The sequence below is a fragment of the Zonotrichia albicollis genome, chromosome 9 (assembly GCF_047830755.1).
Source record: "Zonotrichia albicollis isolate bZonAlb1 chromosome 9, bZonAlb1.hap1, whole genome shotgun sequence".
Lineage (NCBI taxonomy): Eukaryota > Metazoa > Chordata > Aves > Passeriformes > Passerellidae > Zonotrichia > Zonotrichia albicollis.
The window spans coordinates 31,443,683-31,463,715 of NC_133827.1; the positions used below are offsets into that span (position 1 = coordinate 31,443,683).

The window sequence follows — 20,033 nt, forward strand, 5'->3', positions numbered from 1 at the left end:
ATCCCTCCCCTCTTTCCAGGCTTAGAGCTTCATTTGCACCTTCTTTGTCAACAGCACAGGGCGTGGGCTCACGGAGCGCTCCCGAAACACCCATCGGCAAAGCCTCTGTGTACGTCGGGCTTAAGGGAGAGTTTCACCAGCAGGGACACAGCTGTGAGAGAAACACCCCCAGCCTCTGACCTCCAGCCAGATAACTGGGGTTTTAGACTCCCTCCAGGCATTGAAATATAACCTTGGGTTTCCAATGTGCTCTCCCAGTCCTAGCGATAAAGGGTGTGTTGGAAAGTCCGGGGAAGAAACTCCTTCCCTCCTCCTCTGCCAACACAGAGTTCTGCTTTCAGTGCAGACGGGTCTTGCACGTAGCCAAGGCTTTTCAAGAGTTTCATTTCCTTGCAGGCATTAGAATTTAACCGGCCACATTTAAATACTAAGTGTTAAACTCTGCTCCCCACTGAAAAATCCAGCCGTGTGTGTCATGGCAGAGGTTAGTGAGTGCTTCAGAAATACCTGGCTCTGATTTGGGTGTCTTAAAGAGGACTGGCCACATTGAATGTCAATACTTACAAATCCCATCCTTCTGCTCCTCTCAGTTTCCAAAGACAAATGCTTGTTGGAAGAAGGTTGTACAGCGCCAGTGTACCTCTGAGGATGCTGAGCAGTTGTTAACTGTTTCTGGCCTGTCATGAGATTTCCTACAGCACAGTAATCTGTGCATCTTGAATGTTTCCAATGTCCAAGGACAGCCCAAATAGGTTTGATCTTACTGATCCCCAGAGGAATTCCTAGCAGCATGTGAAGGGGACTAAGTTCAGCAACCTGAAAAAGACACGAAACTTCATTTCCTAATCTTTGCATTGCCCCTAACAGTCTGATCTAGAAATCTGGCAAGAATTTATGGCAGAGCCTTTCTAGGAAGGACACTGGATCACTTTATCTTCCCAGCACTAATTATCTGACATGTCATAAGGGCTTAGGAAAAGGGCAGAGGTTGTGGTCCAGGCACAGAAAGGTGAGACATAGCCATACCCTGAGATGAGAATCTTTGAGTAATTTCTAAAGTGCTGAGTACAGCTTGGGCTTTTCCTTGGTGTGAAGGTTGGCCCCAAAACCAGACTCACATGTACTTGATCTTGTGAGTTAATTTGGTCAGTGGTTGGGCAATGTAAATGGTGGTAACTCTGACTTCACAGAGGTAACTTTGTCTTCAGGACTGCCTGAACAGCAGTTCCTGCAGAGCACCTCAGATGAAGTCATTAGGCATCTTTTCTCTCCCCCATCTCTTTGTAATACCATTCCAATGCCTCCTTCCTCCCTTGATCTGATTTCAGCAAGAACAACCTGAGGTTATTCCAAAGAGGAAAAATTTTCAGTGGTGATTCTGAAGGTGATCAGATTCTTGCCAGTCTCATGAAGCTAATTTCGTAATAGGGTATCAAGTTCATAAATTACCATGGGCACCATCCATCACTGAGTTGCTGATGGACACTTGGTGAGATTTGGGTAGAAACGTGATTCTTGCTATAAATTATCGTGGAGGATCTTGACCAAGACCTTGGAAGTATCAGGAACGTGATGAGAGACAACAGGATGGGTAGATGGCAAGGACTAGCTCTTTACAGAGCCCATCTGCTGGAAATGCACTTAGAAAACTCTTCCATGGATGGTACCAGGGATGATTTTTATCTTGTCAGGACCTTGGTGCACATCTCTCGTGGCTCATGCACTGAGCATGACTCTCACACACACATGGATCTGCCTTGCTCTCAGTCAGTCTGGGTCTCACTTATTCTCCTTGTTCCCCCTCTCCTGCCCTGGGACTGCTGTGCTCCATGTATTCCTAGTGGCACATGGTGGGGAAAGTGGCCACACTTCTGACAGGGCACACTTTCCATCTGCCACATCACTGCTGAACCTCTTCCCAGATGCCTCACCACACCTGTCCCAATGTGACATTCTCATTAGTTTCATACATTTTGAAAACTGCATTTCTTGTTGATGTGATATAAAGCTACCCTCTATCTACAACATTTAACTCCCTGCTTTTCCTACCATTACCTCTCTAGTACTATGAAACTCATTGTTTCCAGGAATTTGATTGTGTCTGACTTTTGTTTTCTATCTGGCCTCTGGTACAGAATGTCCAGTGAAGGAACAATACTAAAATAGAAAAACTGAAAACAAAATAAATCCTACCATACGGGTCAAATCTCTTGGCCTCCAGGGGTTGGTTTTCGTGCCCTGGAATCTCTATCAAAGCTTCCAGTATTGCTTTGGGAAACAACACACGAGCAGCCAAGTGCAGGACCACCTTTATTCCTTGGCAACTCACTGCCTTGCACAGGCAAGCCCTGAGATCTGAGAGCTGTGGGTAATGACACACAAAGCACAGCTTTACACATGCCAAAACCACTTACTTACAGACGAGAAAGATTCCAGTGTTTTTGAGCCATTCTGAGGCACAGTCTCGGGCCCTGTAGTCATTTGCTGGTTGCTGATTCAGAAGAGAAGAAAAAACAAAGGTAACAGGTGAAAACTGAGAAGCTGGGGAGGAGACACGATTTTTTTCAGAGGCCTCGCTAGAGAGAGGTTTGGAGGAGAAGTCAGGAGTTCAGCCAACCTCACACAACTTCAGTGTGTTACATGTAAACACATTTTAGCTACAGCCAGATGAAATCCATCATGTGAAGAGTGGAATTAAACTACTCCCAAAACTGTAACCTTATTAAAACTGGTGGGAAAATATGAATGTTTGAATGACTGCAAGAAGAGGGTTGATTATTAGCTTAGTTTATCTCCAGATGATTAGGAATTCCAGGTCATGTCTGCTGACCAAACATAGATCGGTTTATGCTTTTTCTGTCCCCAATATTTGAGAATGAATAATTACTACAGCCTATTTTAAATCATATTTTCAGAATATATTCCCTGTGCGTAATCAGTATCAAATAAGTCCTGTCAGTGCCTTCAATGAATGCTGCCTCCATCGAGCACAAATTTCAACAACAAAGAGGAAATCTGAGCTTTGCTCCTGGAAATGATGGTTTCAATTAATCTGTGTAGGTAAAAGCTCTGGTTTTGATGATGTTCACTGCCCTGTGGTTTATGGGCAATGGGAGTCATTTGAAGGAAGTCTTCTCCAACAACATTTTTGTAAAACTTTGTACTGAATGGCAGCCCTGCAGGAGTGAGCAGCAGATGAAGGGTTAAACTTTCCTTGTGCTGTTGCCCTCTCCAGCCCTGAAAGCTGTGATCTTTGGCTGCTTCAGCTGCTACCATGGTCAAACACAGTCTGCAGACCAGGCTGGACACAATCCTGACTAATCCCAGGGAAGATTTGCAGAGGTCTTAGATCCTCCTGACATCTGGGCAGAGACATCTGGGTGCTGCCTGCAAAACAGAGCTTGGAGCTAAGGTTCAGCAGGGGTGTTTCCCCTGGATGGATGGAGGAGTAAGTGGGAGAGAGAGAAGAAAAAGCAGCCTGCAGAAAACAACAAAGTCTTTTTGAGGTTTTTCTAGACAATGTAAACCTGAGCTAAACACATGTGGTCCTACCAGTCCACCCTTTTCCTCCAGAACTTTGGGGACTTCAAATGAAACAGCAAGTCACAGAGTTCAAAAGAAACAAGGTGTTCCTCTTTCCTGTGAAATACTGAGTAAATCTGCAAAACTCCTTCCTGTAGAATGCTGCAAGCGCCAGAAGTTTAAAAAAACAAACAGCTGGATTTATGGAGGGAAAATCGAATGAACAAAATTAAAGTTAAAAGTACTGGCACCGGCTCAAGGTTTATTGAGGCATGGATCAGGGCATGCTATAATGCATTTTGGAGAAGGGTCACTGTTCTTGCATTATTTCCCAGCTGCCACCAGAAACATGGGCTGGAGTGCTGCTGTCTGGCCATTCCCATTTTCTGGTCCAGTTGTGAAGCTTATGCCTTCACTCTGAAACCAGAGTAATGCAGCTGTGCCTGCTCTGCACACCTGCTGCTCCATGCACCTGCCCATACTTATAATAACTTACAATCAGGTGTTTACCCTTGTGCATGAGTTTTAGCTCAAAGATGAATTCAGGGATGTCTGGGGGCAAGCTTTAGGGTATGCAAGGACAGAGAACCACACGTGAGCCCATGCTTCCCAAACACAGGCACGCACAGTGATACCTTCCCTGAAAATCGTCTGAGAGAAGAGGAAACCAGGCTGCTCACCTGCAAGTCCTGGCAAGTGTTGAAGCTTGTTTTTGCCAGAAAAGGAAACAGGTATCGTTTACTACCCACAGAGCTGAGATCTGTGCTGAGTACAGCACTGAGGCTGCTCTCTGACTCACACCCCCCGAGGGAGTGACATGGCCAAGGTGTTGAGCATTTGGCCAGGGCTGTGGCACACAAGGGCAATCTCTCTGAACAATTAGAGGAGTCTCTCTACCTGCAGACAGAAACATCCCAGTTTGATTTCACGGACTGTCTGTACACACGCCTCCTCTCACTTGGTCATGCTATTGTAAAGGACAAAAATTCAGCTTGCATGTTTACTTAAGAGCAGGCCAATCACTGAGGACTCTCACTAGGGGAGTACCTTTAGCCTAAAGAATACAGAGGAGATTGCAACATCTTGGATAAACCCAGGTTTTTCAGCCGAGATTAATGATCTGAAGGAATGGTATTTCCCAAAAGTCAGGTATAAAAACTAGGTGAAAATAGAGTGAAAACTCTTTGGGAGTTCCAATGGAAAAAAAAAAAACACCCAAAAAAAAAAAAAAACCACCAAAAGAACCTCAGGCAGAGGAGGAAAGAGTGATTAGGAGTAAAAAGAGGTTTTATTTTGCCCATTGAGGCAAAGCAGAAAATCATCCAAGAAAAGAAATCAGATATTTCATGACTCAAAGAAAGGAAGGAAGTTCAGAAGAGGAGACTAGGTGCTCTTAGGGATACTGTAAAATCCACTGCAAATTCCAGAGCACTGAGAACATTGATGAGTGATGAAGGGGAAAAGTGGAGTTTCAGTGTTTATCTTGCTATGTAAATTCCTTGTGATGATTCCACAGAAATAGTTTCTGGGTTTTGAAATCTTTCATGAAACATGAATAAAAAGTATCAACTTCAAATCATCTCTAGAAAGCAAAATACAAATTGAGTGTTCATGAGGCTGGCACTGTGCATGAGGGGACTGTGTAAACTCTGTGTACAGATTGTCAGGGACGTTCAGTGGTCAAAAAAGCACTGGCAACTTGTGCTGCAGCCTGTGAGGGCTGCAGGAGGTCTGAGAGCACATGGATGTGTGTCCTTATTGCCTTTCATTGGCTTTGTTTGACCCAAGGCCACTCTGTCACCCAGTAGCCCTGCCCAGTGCAGCACCATCAGGGACAGAGGAGCAATGGGATGGCTGCACAGCCCCTCAGGAGCACAGCATCCATCTCCAGGCTGCAATCCCACAGTAATCCTCACAGAATATTGCTGTTTCCAGTCTAAGTTACATGTCCTTATGGAAGGGGAAGACACTGAGCACAAATGCTGTCCCTACAATATGAGCAAGCAGTTAGACTCACTCTAACAACAGTTTTGGCACAAACTGTTCCCAGAGTGCCATCAGGATAAATTCTAAGATAAATCCTAAGCCAAATTTTCCCAAGGACACCGTGGCCATGAATTTCAGTCCATGCAAGAGCTAGCAGCATGGTCAGGGTGCTACAACATGCATCACATGCTGGTTGCATGCATTTCCCCAAGATCAGTCTTGATGTGCCTCCCAGTAAGAGTGCAATCAGATCATTGGTACCCAGGACTCCTCCCTGTACTTTCCTAGAAGGTTCAGTATAAAGTCCAAGACCTTCCCATCCCTCCTTCAGTTTCCCCTCCTGGCTGCTCAGAGCTTGTAGACAAAAGATCTAAACCTTCTAAAAGTGCCTTGGTAACTTTTAACCCTGTCCAGAGCTGACCTTGCACTGCAGCAGTCAGTGAGGATCTGCCCAATCTGTCGGGGTAGGGGCTGGCAGGAGGGCCAGGAAAGGGGTGAATCAGTTCAGTGCTCTGAAGCACCGGGAACTCTGCACATTCCTGTGCAGATGGACACTGTTGGACTGAAATGACTCCACAGATGTCAACAATCAAATCCAGACACTCCTAAATCCTCTCTCCTTAGGTCCACATGAATTTCTGCCCTGCCTCTTTACCAGGCAAGGAGTTGTTCGTCACAGGAATCAGCTCCAACAGCCAGCACCATCCTGGTTTCCCTGCTCCCTGTTTCAGAGTTCTTCATGAATACACAGATAAATCCAGCTACTTTGTTATCTCTACATTGCCAAAGAAAACTTTGCTGCTTTCTTCTTCTCCACTCCCAGTAGTATAAAACTGTGGTCCACAGAAACACAGGAAATCATTTATTCACATGCAGAATCACAGTTCCCTAATCTTTGAAAAGTGGAAAAAGGCATAACTTGAAAAGTTTGCTACCAGGCAACTGGGGTGGATTTCATCACACCAGCACTGCTGCCTGGACACTGGAGACCCTGAGCCACAAGTGTTTTCAGAGCAAACCAGCCTTGCTTTGTCTCTGGCCGGTGGAGCAAGATTGCAGTGGCTTTTCTCCCCTTTGACCCCCCTGGCATTGCACAGGACTGGTCAGGTAATCATGAGTCTGTTTGTTTGTCTGTTTGCAAATCTCAGGAAGCAGCTCCAGCAAAATCTCCTAAGTCATCAGAATGCAGCAAAACGTGGTGTCAAAACAATGCAACCCCATCCCTACCTCCAGCAGGACCTTTATCAGGAATTATCACCTGCTTATCTCAGAGTTTGGGATTACAGCAGGTCCAGGCTGAAGGACCCCTCGGTCCAGCCTGTGGTGAGGGCGGGCAGCACCACCCAGCCCATGCTGTGCCCTCTGAAGGAGACATCATTTCCTCACTTTGCCTGCTATGATGCGTCAATATTCAAATATTCGTGCAGGAGAAAGGGAAACTAGAGTAACTGGACAAACACACACCCAAGACAGAGGACACTCCTTCCTGGTCTGTAATCCCCTGGTTCAATAAACCTTAGCAAATCACTGAAGAGAAATTTCTCCCAGTAATGCAGAGGTGTACTGTCCTTATTAAAATGGTAGGTTCAAAAGTTTGGATTTGTTTGTGAATGATGAGTATTTGCACAGCTGCCTCTCTGAAAGCTCTTCAAAATCAGTGCTCATAATTCCCATGGCTGCTCTACTGCCTCCTCTGTGGCTGGTTATCCCACGCGTGCTGCATGTCCAGGAGCCAGGCAGTGAATCTGCAGGGGGAAATGTCCCCTGCCTTGCCCGGTGGCACTGAGCGGGTCTGGGACGGGGGTCACACACCCAGCACAGGTGGAACTGGCACAGGCCTGTCCCCACTGCCCGCTGTGCTGGCTCCGGGAGGGACAGAGGGAGACCCGGAGCGCCAGGTTTACAGCTCCAGCAGGTGAAAGACAGCAGCGGGCTGCCAACCCCAAGGAAGGCAAGGAGAGGTTCGTGCTCTCAGCACCCCCAGCTCGAGGAGGGGACAGACCAGGGCACCACCAGGGCACCCTTTCGAGGTGCCAGAACATTCAGGGGTGCCAACACAGCCCCCCGTGGGGGACAGAAGGGGTCATTCCTCCGCAGGGAGGGTGCAGGGGGGGGGGTCACGGGCCCTGAGGGAGAGTCACTCCCGGCTTAGCCCGGGGCTGCGCGGTGCGGTGCGGTGCAGTGCAGGAGGGTCACGGGCCCTGAGGGAGGGTCACTCCCGGCCTAGCCCGGGGCTGCGCGGTGCGGAGCGGTGCAGTGCAGTGTAGGGGGGTCACAGGCCCTAAGGGTGGGTCACTCCCCTGAGGGAGGCTCACTCCCGGCCGCGCCCGGGGCTGCGCGGCCCCCGCGGGGCGGGGCCGGGGCGCGGCCGGCAGGGGGCGCGCTGGGCGCGGGTTCAAGAGGCGCGCGGGGCGGCGCGCGAGCGGCAGAGCAGCAGCGCAGCGCGCGGGGCAGAGCGGCGCGCGCCCTCCGTCTGTCCGTCCCCTCAGCCCGCAGACATGGCCAGCGGAGGGCTGCAGCTCCTGGGCTTCGTCATGGCCTTCCTCGGCTGGATCGGCATCATCATCAGCACCGCCATGCCCCAGTGGAAGATGGCATCCTACGCGGGGGACAACATCGTCACGGCCCAAGCGCTCTACGAGGGGCTGTGGATGTCGTGCGCCATGCAGAGTACGGGGCAGATCCAGTGCAAGGTGTACGACTCGCTGCTCAAGCTGGAAGGTAAGTTGGGGCTGGGAAGATGGTGAGGGTGTCGAGGTGTCCGTCCCGTCGGGGCTGTCCCCTCCGCCCAGCGCCTCTGGTTTCGGTCGAGGCGGAGAGGACCAGTCCCGCAGGGTCATTACCCGGTGTCGGTCGCGTTAAAGTTCAGGGTGAACTTTTTGGACTGGGTTTGCCAGTCCTATTGCACGTCCAATATCCCATCTCCGCCGTCGTCCACTCGCCCCCGCCCGGGTGCCTGTCGCGTTGGGGATGCCGCTGCTGTCGGGTCTCACGGTCTCTGTCCCGTTGAATTTACTCAGCCTGTCCTTTCAGGGTTGAAGGTGCAGGGCTCGGGGTCCCCCATCTCTTTCACGACTCCTCATCCTGTCGGGGGTGGGATGCGTCTCTTGGGGCTCCCCGGGAGAGGAGCGGGGACGCTCCAGGGGCAGTGCTCGGGCAGGAGCGGGAGCTGCCCCGCATCCCCCTGCCCGTCCCCCCAGAAATGCCCCGGAGGGAGGAAGGGTGAGATTCTGTACGTGCGTTCCGGAAAGCGCCGTGTTTGCGAACAAGAGCTTTTGGCTGTAGAGGTCCAACCCAGGGACTGGGCTGCCTTCGCTGGGCACGGCTGAGCGGCAGCAGCGTGGCCAGAGTGGGCTCTTGTAGCACAGGTCCTGTTTTCCTTTGGCTGTTTTGGTCTTTTGTTCTCTGGGAAAGTCGCTGCTGCTCCCGCGGGGCTTTTAAGCTGAGGGCTGGCAGGTGAGCTGGCCTCCTGCCCAGGTAGCACTGCTGGAGTTTTTAGGCAGGCCAGTATGCCAAGACAATCTTTGTGTCTCTTATCTTGTCCTGGGACGGTGAAGCCATGTCGTGCAGGCAGGAGCTGCAGCCTGGCTGGCCGGGGGTGGCACGGGGGGGGTCCCAGCCTGGCTGGCCGGGGGTGGCACGGGGGGTACCAGCCTGTCTGGCTGGGGGTCATTCGGGTGCTCAAGCCGAGCTGGAGCCTCAGAGAGGGCTGTTTCTAGAGCGCCGGGGCAGATAACTTAGGCTGAGACCGAAAGGGGTTAAAACAAATGTACTACTTTCTCAATATCCCTTGTCTCATCGCAAGTCCTGGAACACCCTCATCCCTCCCTAATTAATAAAATAATAATTGCCACCTTGGTCACCTTCTCTTTCCCAAAAGAGTGAGCAGGCAGTTTCACGTAAACCGATGTCGGCGGGGAGTGTCCCCGAGTCCCGATTGCCGCCAGCCCTTCCCGTGTGTCACGCGGTGGAGCCGGAGCCACCTTCGCGGCCAGCCCACATCTGTCCGGCTGTTCCCTGCCCCAAAGCCCCGCAGGAGGTGCGGGTCGCGCCCATCGGGAGCGCTTCGCACCCACTCGGCACTGGCAGGGTGCGGGGCAGGGCTGGGCGAGCAGTCCGGACTGGTCGGGGTGCTCATTATGTGTCAGCTCAGCTTCAATCCTCTTATCTCTCACTGGGGGTGGGGGGCGAAGATGCCAGCAGTGGCTGAGGAATCTCCATCCACCCCCTGGATGGGTTGCGAAAGGTAACCTTGCCTCGGGGGCTGTGCGCAGCCCATTGTGCTGTAACTGGAGCCCGCCTTGAACAGGCTCCCCAAAACCTGCCCCAGGCCCTCCTGACCTGGCCATTCATGGCTGAGCACCGAAACCAGCTGCTCCCCTCACCTTTGTCCGGCCAATAATGCGGGCTCTACTCTTCCAGGGGGAGGGAGTGACAGGGACCAAGGCTGAGCTTGTGGCGACCTTTTATGTTCTCGCCGAGCTCTGCAGGACGGTGTGCCTGACAATTCTCAAATAACAGGGGGATCATAGGGTGTGTTATCCTCAGTGAGTGCTGGCAAAAGGGCTGCTCATTTCTGTGCTCCCTCAGCTTCTTAGGCTGTGCCTTTCCCGCTTTTAGGCAGATCATGCCTGGGGGTGTACACCTTATCTTTCGTTTTCCCTCCTGGTGTCCCTTAGGGTCTTTCAGTCACATAGGCCTGGGTCGGCACCAGCAGTTCTGGTTTGGGTGGAGGTGCCAAAAAAAAAACAACCCCCCCCAAACCATTTATACGCAATCAACAGCCACACCCCGGGACAGGTGCAGTGGAGAGCTCCCTTACTGCATTCATCTGTGTCCTGGTGAAGGTGGCACAGCTGTGTGGGCAGAACTTCTGCCTGGCCAGCTTTCCTGCCAGGGCTTCATCTGCCCCAGGTGCTCTGAGCCACATGGCAGAGCCGCATGCACTGATGGGAGAGGCTCAGATCTGTAATTACTGTGTCCCCGTAGAAAGGACTGAACCTTCTTGCACCTGCAGTAACTCGTGTTTGTGGGAATGCTGGAAGGCTTTGCCAGCAAGTTTTGGAACATCTGGTAGCTGTTGCCGTTCCTCTGGATGTGTCAGTGTTTGGCTGCGAGGCAGAGATGGGGTTGGCACAAGCTGATGAGCACCATTAGCCAAGCGAGGGGCCTGCAGCTTCCCGTGTGGGCACACTGCTGGAGTGCACCCGTGCTGGCGCATGTCCCGCAGCTGCGTTCAGCTGAGGGCTTATGTCACTGCTCCCATTCAGGCAACAGAAAGGCTGCGTTTTGCTGGCTTACGTGAAAAGCAGTGCGTGGCCACACGCAGACATAGAGGCAACAAATGCCACCCTTGCAACGAGGCTTTGTTGCACAGCCTCAGCATTGTTCTTGTGGCCCTCCAGCATGGTCCATGGAGCTTAGCTCGGCTTTGTGCTCCTCGGGGTCTCAGGGGGATGGTCTCAGACAGGAGGGAGTAGGGCTCTGGTAGCTGTCTCTGAAAGGTTCCAGCCCCACCTAACCACATTCTCCTGTTCAGGACAGATGTTGTTCTGGATCCTGTCTAGGCTGTTTTAGCTGAAGATACTCATCGACCTGTTTGATTTTGCTGGGAGAGGTTCTGTGTTTGAGACAAGCTGAGACTCATCTATCACTTCATCACCAAACCTAGTACATTCACAATGAGCTTTTGTGCCCTAGCCCAGAAAATAAACAAGGTTTTGAATGCCCTCTGGGTCAAGCAACATGGCTGAAATGTGAAATCTTCCCTCCTACACCTTTGCCACCCTGGCTGAGCCTGTTCCAATGGGTGGGGGGAAGGAACGGTTCATGCTCAGGTTACTGCTGCTCAGTTCTGGTGGTAGCCCAGGGAGGGACAAAGCATGAGGGATATGTGTCCAATTCTCCATCTTTAGATCTTGATTAAGCAGGTAGAACCTGCTGGTATCTGTGCTTTCATGTGGGTTAAGGGTTAATTTGCTACTGTGTTTCTCAATCCTTATTCCTTCCTGATGAAAAATTGCGATTGAGTGATAAAACAGTCTCTTGTGCTGGCTTTGAGAAGGTAGAGGGTTACTTGGAATGCCACCGAGGCTGTTTCTCTGCAGGGCCCTGGTGTCTGCAGGAGGGGATGGATGGAGTCTGTCGCAATACACTGGCTTTATTGCTCTACAGGCAGCTTCTAAGCAGCTTTCAGTAGCTGGTGTTACTATGTGTTACTAAATCTCTTGGTGAGGGAATTTCCAGGCTTTGTGGGAAAACAGGCTGCCCAGGTCTCCTCTGCCCAGGAATCTGGAAGTGGTGGGATCATGCTTGTCTTATTACCAATCTCTATTTGTCAGTGGGGATAGGAGGGCATCGAACCTTACTTGCTTTCAGATATGCAGAGTACAAGGCCAGTAGGTACTGAACTTGTCTCTTGTGTACTGGACATGCAGTAGGGAGTTCCTAACCTTCCCATTTTGTAAAAAAAACCCAGGACCCAGAGTCCCTGTCCTGCCTGGATACTTTGGTATGGTCTTTCAGACTTGTAGGGAGGTGCTTTGAAAGTGTCCAGACTGGAGTCTGCTGCTGAGTATGCAAGGTGGGCCTTTGCAGGGTCTGGTAGGGGGGCTGAATGCCTCCAAGCCATTAGCAGCTTTTGAGAAGAACTCCAAAGTGTGAGAGAGATGTTTGCTGGCCACCTTTGGAGCTTGCTCAGATCTTCAGTCCCCTGTCTCCTGCACAAAAGTGACTTTCACATGCTGGCAGGGCAGACCTGCAGGATCTCAGCTCTCCCTCCTTCCAAGGAATGCGGCTTTCATGAAACCCCGGTGGGATGGCTGCTGGCTTCTCTCGGAGGTGGACATTCTCGGAAGCATGTTCAGGAAGTGGAACATGCTTCCTGTTCTGCAGGGGTGCTTGAAACTCCTGGGGAACTTCCTTCATAAGGATTAGAGGGAACTGCACAGCATCTGTTTCACCTGTATTTTGTCATCAGTTAGTTGGATGAGGGCCCACGGGAAGGGAAGGAAAAGTCCTTATTTTAAATTAAGGCAGTTGATGAGCATCCATATCAGAGAATAATCTGCACACAAAGCCATTACAGCAATTTTGCCTTACAAACAGGCATTACAAAAATCCCATGGCACTTTCCCAACAGCTTTTCTGTAATATGAAGTGACATAAAGAGATTGAATAAGGAAATGGGATGATAGAGAAAACCTTCAAACATCTGCAGGTGAAGTACTGAAGTATTTTTTTATATAACTAAGCAGTTACAAGCAATTACTCCTGTCTCAGTTAATGATAGTTGTGGGAAGCAAAGCATATTACTTAGGCCTCAGATAAACTGAATAAGGTTGTTTGTGTCCAAAACCACTAACAATAATTCTGAATAGTTAGTATTTTTTTAAAAGATGTGGGGTTTATTCTGTGAAACAGGTGTGAGCTGCAGCTGCATGTTTGTGGACTTTGAGGTTTTTTATGCCCTGTAGAATGCACATTTGTTATTAATTGTCATCAGGCATTTTAAGCTTCTGTTTTTCACTTCTTGCTGCTTTGTTGCTGCAGGGTTTTCAGACCATGTCTCTCATTGCTAACCAGCAATCAAAAGGCTTGGCTTCAGAGTGAATACTGGTTTGTATTGACAAAATACTGTTGCCATCTGACAGCTCTTGTTTAGTGCCAGGCCACTTTGTCTCACCTTGTGTAGGACTGTTTTTTCCCCAAGGGCTCCCAGGGCTGACTGTTCCTGTTGGTGAGACAGTTGCAGCAGCAAGGAGTGTGGGGGAAATCCTGTTTTCCCTCTAATATGGTAGAAGTTGTAAAGTTAAATTGCTGTGGATTACTTGTACTTGCTGTCAGCAGCCTGTCCTGTTTAGCAGGTTGAGACAATATTGTACTTGTATAATTTTCGATTTTTAAAGCATCTGGAAAGGCTTGTGTGAACAGCAGAACTATTATTAAAGTAGCTTTCCCAGCCCCTGGATGTGCAGCTTCCATTGACAGCGTGCCTGTTAATGTGTAGTTACTAACTGGTAGCTTGTATGATGATTAACTGTGGCCAGTGCACTGCACACATTGCAAAAGTGGTTGGAGGACAAAAGCCCTGCCTCCCAGGCTGTGCTGGGAGCACAGGGCAGGTGGAGTGTGGTTGGCTAACACAGCCATGTCACATTTCAGCTTCTTGGGACAAAGGAACAGAATGTTCTGCACGGGCAGAACCTGTTCTGCTGTCCCACTGCAAGTTTCCTCCATGTTTCTGTCCCTTTGTGAGCCATGCATGAGGAGGGGGTGAGGGCACCAGGAGTTGTCCCAGCAGTGTCTGCTGAGAGTGGGCAGCCCTGGGGAATGCTCACAATGCTGTATTTTGTTCAGCTGCTTCTGCAAAGCTGTTGTGGCATGCATCCAGTTAATACTTACACATATTGAGATTTTGGTGTGTTTCATAGTTGGGTTTTTAGAGGTCATAGAAACCTTTTCCAGCATTTTCCTGTGTTTGTCCCTTGGCACTGTGTGTGAAGGTGAAATGTTTTTTTCCACCCTTATAGCTGTTTTTCTAGTTTTTAGAGATAGCATTGCCTATTTTGAGCTTCATGAAAGAACTCTTTCAAAACCCTCTCCTATAAAGTAATTTCTTCTGCAGCAAGACAGAGCCAAACTTCCTGTAGTCTTGATAAAACAGGTTTGGTACCTCTGCAGAACATAGGGTTTCCCATGCCTAGTACAAACTGGTCCTCAGCCGTGGGCCTCTCCAGAGCTTCTGCTGTAGGGTGCAATTTAGCCTTAACTGTATGGCAGCTGAATTGGTTGTCTGGCAGCTGAAGCCTTTTGGAACACTGGCATCGCTTTTGTAAGGTAGAAATTACTTTTGGAGTGTAATCTCTGACACTGGAGATAAATCAATTAAAAACGAGTTTGGATAGTGCAGTGATTTATGCTAAAGTGACAACTGGCTTTGTTAATGAGTTTCTGTACATGCAGCAGATGGGCTTTGATTAACACATGGGTGGTGCAGAGGTGTGTCACCTTCCCCTTTGAAGGAAGTGAGAGGTGATGTTAGCCAAGCTGATTGAGGAATTTTTCCCAAGAAAGCCAACACTCATCTTATGAAAGTGTGTTCCTTCCTGTTGCTCCGATAGTCTTTTTGTTGTGTTGTTTGTAACTGGTTTCATAATGTGTTGACAATAAGAACAATAAGCTTGTGTGTGCAGGGGCAGATCCAGATCTGTTTTAGAGCAGAATTGGAGCCTGGTGCTGGTATGGGTCACAGGAGTTTTCCTGCACCAGCAGCTCCGTGGGACAAAGTGTAGTAAAGAAGCTGCAGAGGAGGATGGCTGTGTGGCTTTGCTCTCCTCCTGGCCAGCTCTGAGCTCTGAGTTTTAGGTTGGGCCACAGAGCCCATTGTTGGGGCAGGGACTCAGAGGGGCTCACCATGCCAGCCCTGACTGAGTGTGCAGGTGCTCTGTTGAAGGCTTAAATCTTGCAGCCCAAGCCTGAAATGCTTTGCAGAGCTCTACCAGGATGCAGTCAGGGTGTTTTGAGGGGTGAGCTTCAGATCTGAGATTGTGTGTCAGGGGACACCTGTGCCTTGGTAACAGCATGCTCCTTGGAGCTTATTCATTTTATTAACTAGCCCTATTTGTTCTCAGGGCTTTACAGGGCTGTGTATGAAAATTCAAACAAACCTGATTTGCCAGACAATGAAGCTCAGGCTCTTATTTCACTGCTAGTCAGGTGTTTTGTCACCTGAGAGTTTTTTTTTAGTAATGACTTGATTTACATTACTACTTTTCTTTGGTATCAAGAAAATCTAAGTTCAGTAGCTCACATTCATAGGATTAGTGTGTCTTCATGCCTTCAGATGACTCCATATGAACACCAAATCCCGAGGTACATCAAGTCTGTCTGCTGAGAACTCACTATGAGAGGCATCACCCCATGTTCCAACTCTTCAAAAGCACAAGAAGCTCTTAAAGCATTTAAGTGTCTTTGAGTCAGTTAAGCTAAATATTTTATGTAAAAAAGAAAACAAGGTATTTTTCAATCGTCTGGGAAAGTCCTATTTCTTTTGCCATTGTGTTTTTGTACTCTCTGAGACTCAAACTGAGAATGTAGCACAAAAACATCTGAATCAGCACTGAGTTATTTGTATAAAAGGTTTGGAAGTGTTGAGCAGTAAATGGGCCTCTCTGTCTGCTGTAGCACTATTCATATGTATGTCACTATTCATATTAAAACATGTGCTTAAGTACTTTGTCAAGGTAGAGCCTAAATCTGAATACTTCTTTTGATAAACAGATATGTCCTTCCAATTGGGATTCAAATGATCAAGGAACAAAAGATGTCTGGGGGCAATTCCCAGGTCATTTCCTGCAAAAGGCCAGTTGCATGCCCTTGTTTACCATGCATTTTAGAAGAGGCAGAGTCCTCTGATCCTGATGCATGGCAGCCTTGAGACTAAAGCTGAGAAGGAATGTCTTGCTTGGCTGTATCCTGTGTATTAGGGAGCAGGAGTATTTAGATAGAAGATTGTTGAGCCCAGTAATTTGAATTTTGATTTGTATCTTGAGTTGACTTTGTGGGTAACTCAAATTCTATTGTCTTCCAGGCAGTCTGCAGGCCACAAGGGCTTTGATGGTGGCTTCAATACTCCTGGGGCTTGTTGGAATGTTTGTTGCTGTAACAGGCATGAAATGCATGAAGTGCATGGAAGATGACCAGGTGAAGAAAATGAGGATGGCTGTCTTCGGTGGGGTGATCTTCATCATTTCAGGTTGGTAACATACAGATGTGTTGAGTGTTGAATGTGCTGTTCCCTAGGTGGCATATATCCTGTGCAGGATGTGGGAGGGCTTGATGTGTTGCTCCAAGAGCATTTTGGTCTGGGAACTCCTTAGAGGACTTTGGCTCAGACTACCTGAGGCACCTTGGCATCCGCATTACAATCTCCATATGGGCTTCATGCTCTCTGTTGGCAGAGCTGAGTTTGGCCCTGCTTCAGTGAGAAAAGGCTGTCAGCAGAGCAGTCCTGCCTTTGCTGCAGTGTAACTGTGGGAAGCCTCAAATCTATTCTATTCTAACTTCTGTCCCAACCAGCATTAAATGGAACAGCTCAGAACTTCCAGGGTAGCAGAAGCTCAGCTTTACTCCAGATTCTGATTCTACTGCATTCTTATTTTTGCAGTGATAATTTTGCTGATAGTTTTTTCTTAAGCCATGATGTTATGTTCTCTTTGCAGGTCTGGCAGCACTGGTGGCCACCTCGTGGTATGGCAACAGAGTGGCTCGGGCCTTTTATGATCCTTTCACCCCTGTCAACACCAGGTACTGACCCTTTTGGTGTAACACACTATAGTTTAGCATGACAAGTAGTCACAGGGCTTAGGTTTGGGGTAGCAGTCACTCAAAACAAAGAAAGGAATTTTCTGAACTAGCTGGGCTGGCTTCAGGCTGTGCAGAAAGAGCTGTGACTGGATCTCATTATCCATGTGGCTCTTAGGTCTTGGCTTTAAGGTAACATCACTGCCAGAGATCTCACAGCTGGGACTTCTGTGATTTTTGCCCCACTGTGTGCTCAAGGGCTGGTTTGCACAGAGCTTGGCCTGCAGCTGTTGGGGGTGACCCAAAATACTGGAGAAACCCAGCTCTGAGCTTTAAGGGTCAACAAAGCCTGACTGCTCCAAGCTGTTGCCTTGGAGGAAGCCACATCCATCCTAGTTTCTGCTTCCTCCTGCTACATGTGAATGTATAACTGCAAGTAATACCTCTGGATTACAGTGATTCACACTTTCTCCCTTCTTTCTTCTCCAGATTTGAGTTTGGATCAGCTCTCTTTATTGGCTGGGCAGCTTCATCTCTGGCCATACTGGGGGGATCCTTCCTCTGCTGCTCCTGTCCACGCAGAGAAACTTCATATCCCCCCACCCGAGGCTACCCAAAAAATGCCTCCTCCACAGGGAAGGATTATGTATAAGGAAACAAAGAAGAGGAGCCACCAGCACTGGTAGTGAAAGCATTTTGGAGAGGACACTACAATGCCACTGTCCTGAGCAGAGTCCAGGCTCTAGGTTCTGCCTTCCTCTTCTCCCAAAAATGTGTATATTTTTGTAATCCTCTTTGCTACTGGACGTAACTTCTCCTTTCTCTCCCAGCCCGTGGAGGAAGGCTAGCCTAGATTCATAGGTATTGCCACTGGAAAGATAAAACCTCCAAGCCTGGGTTAAGTTTAGCATTTGGGAGTAAAAGGGAAAATGATACTGTTTTTATAGACGGATGTTGGTGCTTTTTTTAGTTGGTTTTTTTTTTTTTTTTTTTTAATAGATGGTAACAATTCAGTCCCATATCCCATTAAGTTAGAGCCCAGTGTGGTGTGTGTAGAAATTAAAGGAACATATATACAGAATGATGAAACCAATAGCTTAAGGGGAAACATAATTTTGGGGAAAAGGCTTTACATGTAAGAATGTTTGGAGATGTAAAATGCTCTTGTACTGTCTTATTGGCATCATCTTCAGCACCCTCCTTTCCATGCAGACAAAGGGTCAGAAACAAATTGCTGTGGCTTAAGTGGAAATCCACGCTGTCCGTGCACATGCTGTTGGCTAATGGAAGATGCAGTGTAAGGTAGAGACCACAGAAGTTACCAGACTCCCAAAGCATCTGCAGGTTTCCCTGGTGCCAGGGAAGAGCTCAAGGAAGAGGATTGCCTTCTGTTTTCACTCTGTGTCTATGGTGAGGCTGTGGCTGTTCCTTAGACACAGAGTGCTGCCAGTGGTTGTTTCTCCATGTTCCCACCCTGGCAGCTGAGCTTCAGCTTTGTCCCTGTGTCTGTTACAGGTCACCTTTTACACTCTCCTCTTTCCTCAAGGCTTTCTCATTTGGGCTTAGTTTCCCAATCTCTGTTTGCCTGATGCAGCTAGCTGTGTTAAACCAAACTTAATGCACTGCCACTCCCTGATGTTTCCCCAAGGATACCTCACACACTGCCATTCCATCCTGTCTATTTCTTGTAAACACTTCCAGTGATGATATGAAGGCAAATTCCAAGAAAACTGACCCAAAGGTTATGGCATTTGCTTGTAATCCAAGTTCACCAAAGAGGAAGAAACAAACATTTTAAAGGTATAGCCATCCTTGCATATTAAATCATGTCTAAAAAAATAATAATGCTGTTCATCAGAGGTTCCCACCCCTTCCCTTGAAACACCCACTCAGTCACTTGGTGTTGGCTGACACTGGGAGTTAAGTCTTGTGATTCCTAGAGGGATGGTGCCACTTCCCCAAAGCTCCAGAAGGAAACTGGTGCTTCTGACCAGGCTTTATAATGATGTATATGTTCAGAGGCATCAGATCTCTTGATTTCCTTCCGTAGACAGGGAGAGCCTCTGGCTGAGCTGTGTACCACGTTGGTGGTCTGTACAAACCTTGTACCTCTGTACCTGACTCCTGCAGCATAAAGTTACTAAAAGAAACCAACCAGAGCATTTGCTTCAGGCTCGAGTTGCTGTTGGCCTGTGTTTGGAGCTGGGCCATGTGGCTTCCTCTTCTCCATGGGGAATTGCCTGTGCACAGCAGCTGCCTCGGGAGACCTCTTGTCTTGGGAGGTGGCAGCTCAGGTCACACTAAAGAGCTGCTGAAGTCTGTGCTTTTGTATTTGCATTAACCCTGAGCCAGGGAGCAGATGCTTGTACTGGGAACTTGTACAAAGTGTTTAAACAATTTCAATAAATGGACTTTTTTAAGGAAAATCAGACTATTACTTCATTTCTTGTTTTTGAGCAGAACTTGGAACAGTGCACATGGAAGTGAAAAGTGGGACTTGGGCTTTTGGGAGCCTGCCTGCCAGGATGGAGCTTGTTTAGCTGTGTGTATCTACAGCAGACTTAGGTGGGGACAGATCTTCTGCAGTGAGTCAGGCAGTTGTGGCCTCTGGCAAAAACTCACCCAGTAATTGCTCCGATTGCAGCCCAGGAACCAGAAGGTCTGCTCTGCTCCTCGGCAAGGCAGGCTGCACCCTGGGTGGAGCAGGAAGGGGCAGGGGCAAGGCAGACTGGCCCTGGCAGGGGAGTGGGAGCTGCAGGAATGGGGAAGGGATGGGACACGGAGCCAAGGTGTTCCCAGGAGAGGTGCTCTGCCTTCAGAGCAGGGAGAGTTCTGCTGACCCATGTGTGACTCCATCTCACTCTCAGGCCCTTCAGGGAGTGTACTGTGCTTCTACTGTGACAGCACAACCTTTCTTGCAGGCCAAGTAGAGAATGGTTCCTGTTGGGCATGGGGTCTTACAACCTGCTCTGATACCTCCCCAAGGCTCTATCCCCCCACTTCTACCTGCCCTGGAAGCCTTTTTCTGTTCATCAGGGTTTTGAGTTCATCCTTTTTATATTTTTAAGTACTTGTGATGAGGGGCAAACTGTATTTAAAAATTTTTCTTAAGCTCGGTCAAGGAGCTGGCCTCCTCTAGTCCCTCACTCTCCAAGGGCTGTTTGCTTTTGTGATTACAAACAATAGGAACAAAGCTAATTAGGCCTCGGTAAAGCTGGCAG

At 48.7% G+C, this 20,033-nt stretch overlaps 1 protein-coding gene across 1 annotated transcript; it reads left to right on the forward strand.

Annotated features, from left to right (window-relative positions):
* The first annotated feature begins 7,910 nt into the window (after window positions 1-7,910).
* On the forward strand, window positions 7,911-19,238 carry CLDN1 (claudin 1). Its single transcript, XM_005484916.2, has 4 exons — window positions 7,911-8,229; window positions 16,100-16,264; window positions 16,731-16,815; window positions 17,302-19,238. Exons 1-4 carry the CDS (start codon window positions 8,007-8,009, stop codon window positions 17,462-17,464), a joined length of 636 nt encoding a protein of 211 aa, XP_005484973.1. The 5' UTR covers window positions 7,911-8,006; the 3' UTR covers window positions 17,465-19,238.
* Window positions 19,239-20,033: the final 795 nt, after the last annotated feature.

What these genes read in the sequence shown, in the direction of transcription:
- CLDN1 (XM_005484916.2), top strand. Translation starts at nt 8,007, where the DNA reads ATGGCCAGCGGAGGGCTGCAGCTCCTGGGCTTCGTCATGGCCTTCCTC. An exon ending in GGTGATCTTCATCATTTCAG is followed by an intron (nt 16,265 to 16,730) that starts GTTGGTAACATA and finishes TTCTCTTTGCAG; the next exon opens with GTCTGGCAGCACTGGTGGCC. An exon ending in TTCACCCCTGTCAACACCAG is followed by an intron (nt 16,816 to 17,301) that starts GTACTGACCCTT and finishes TTTCTTCTCCAG; the next exon opens with ATTTGAGTTTGGATCAGCTC.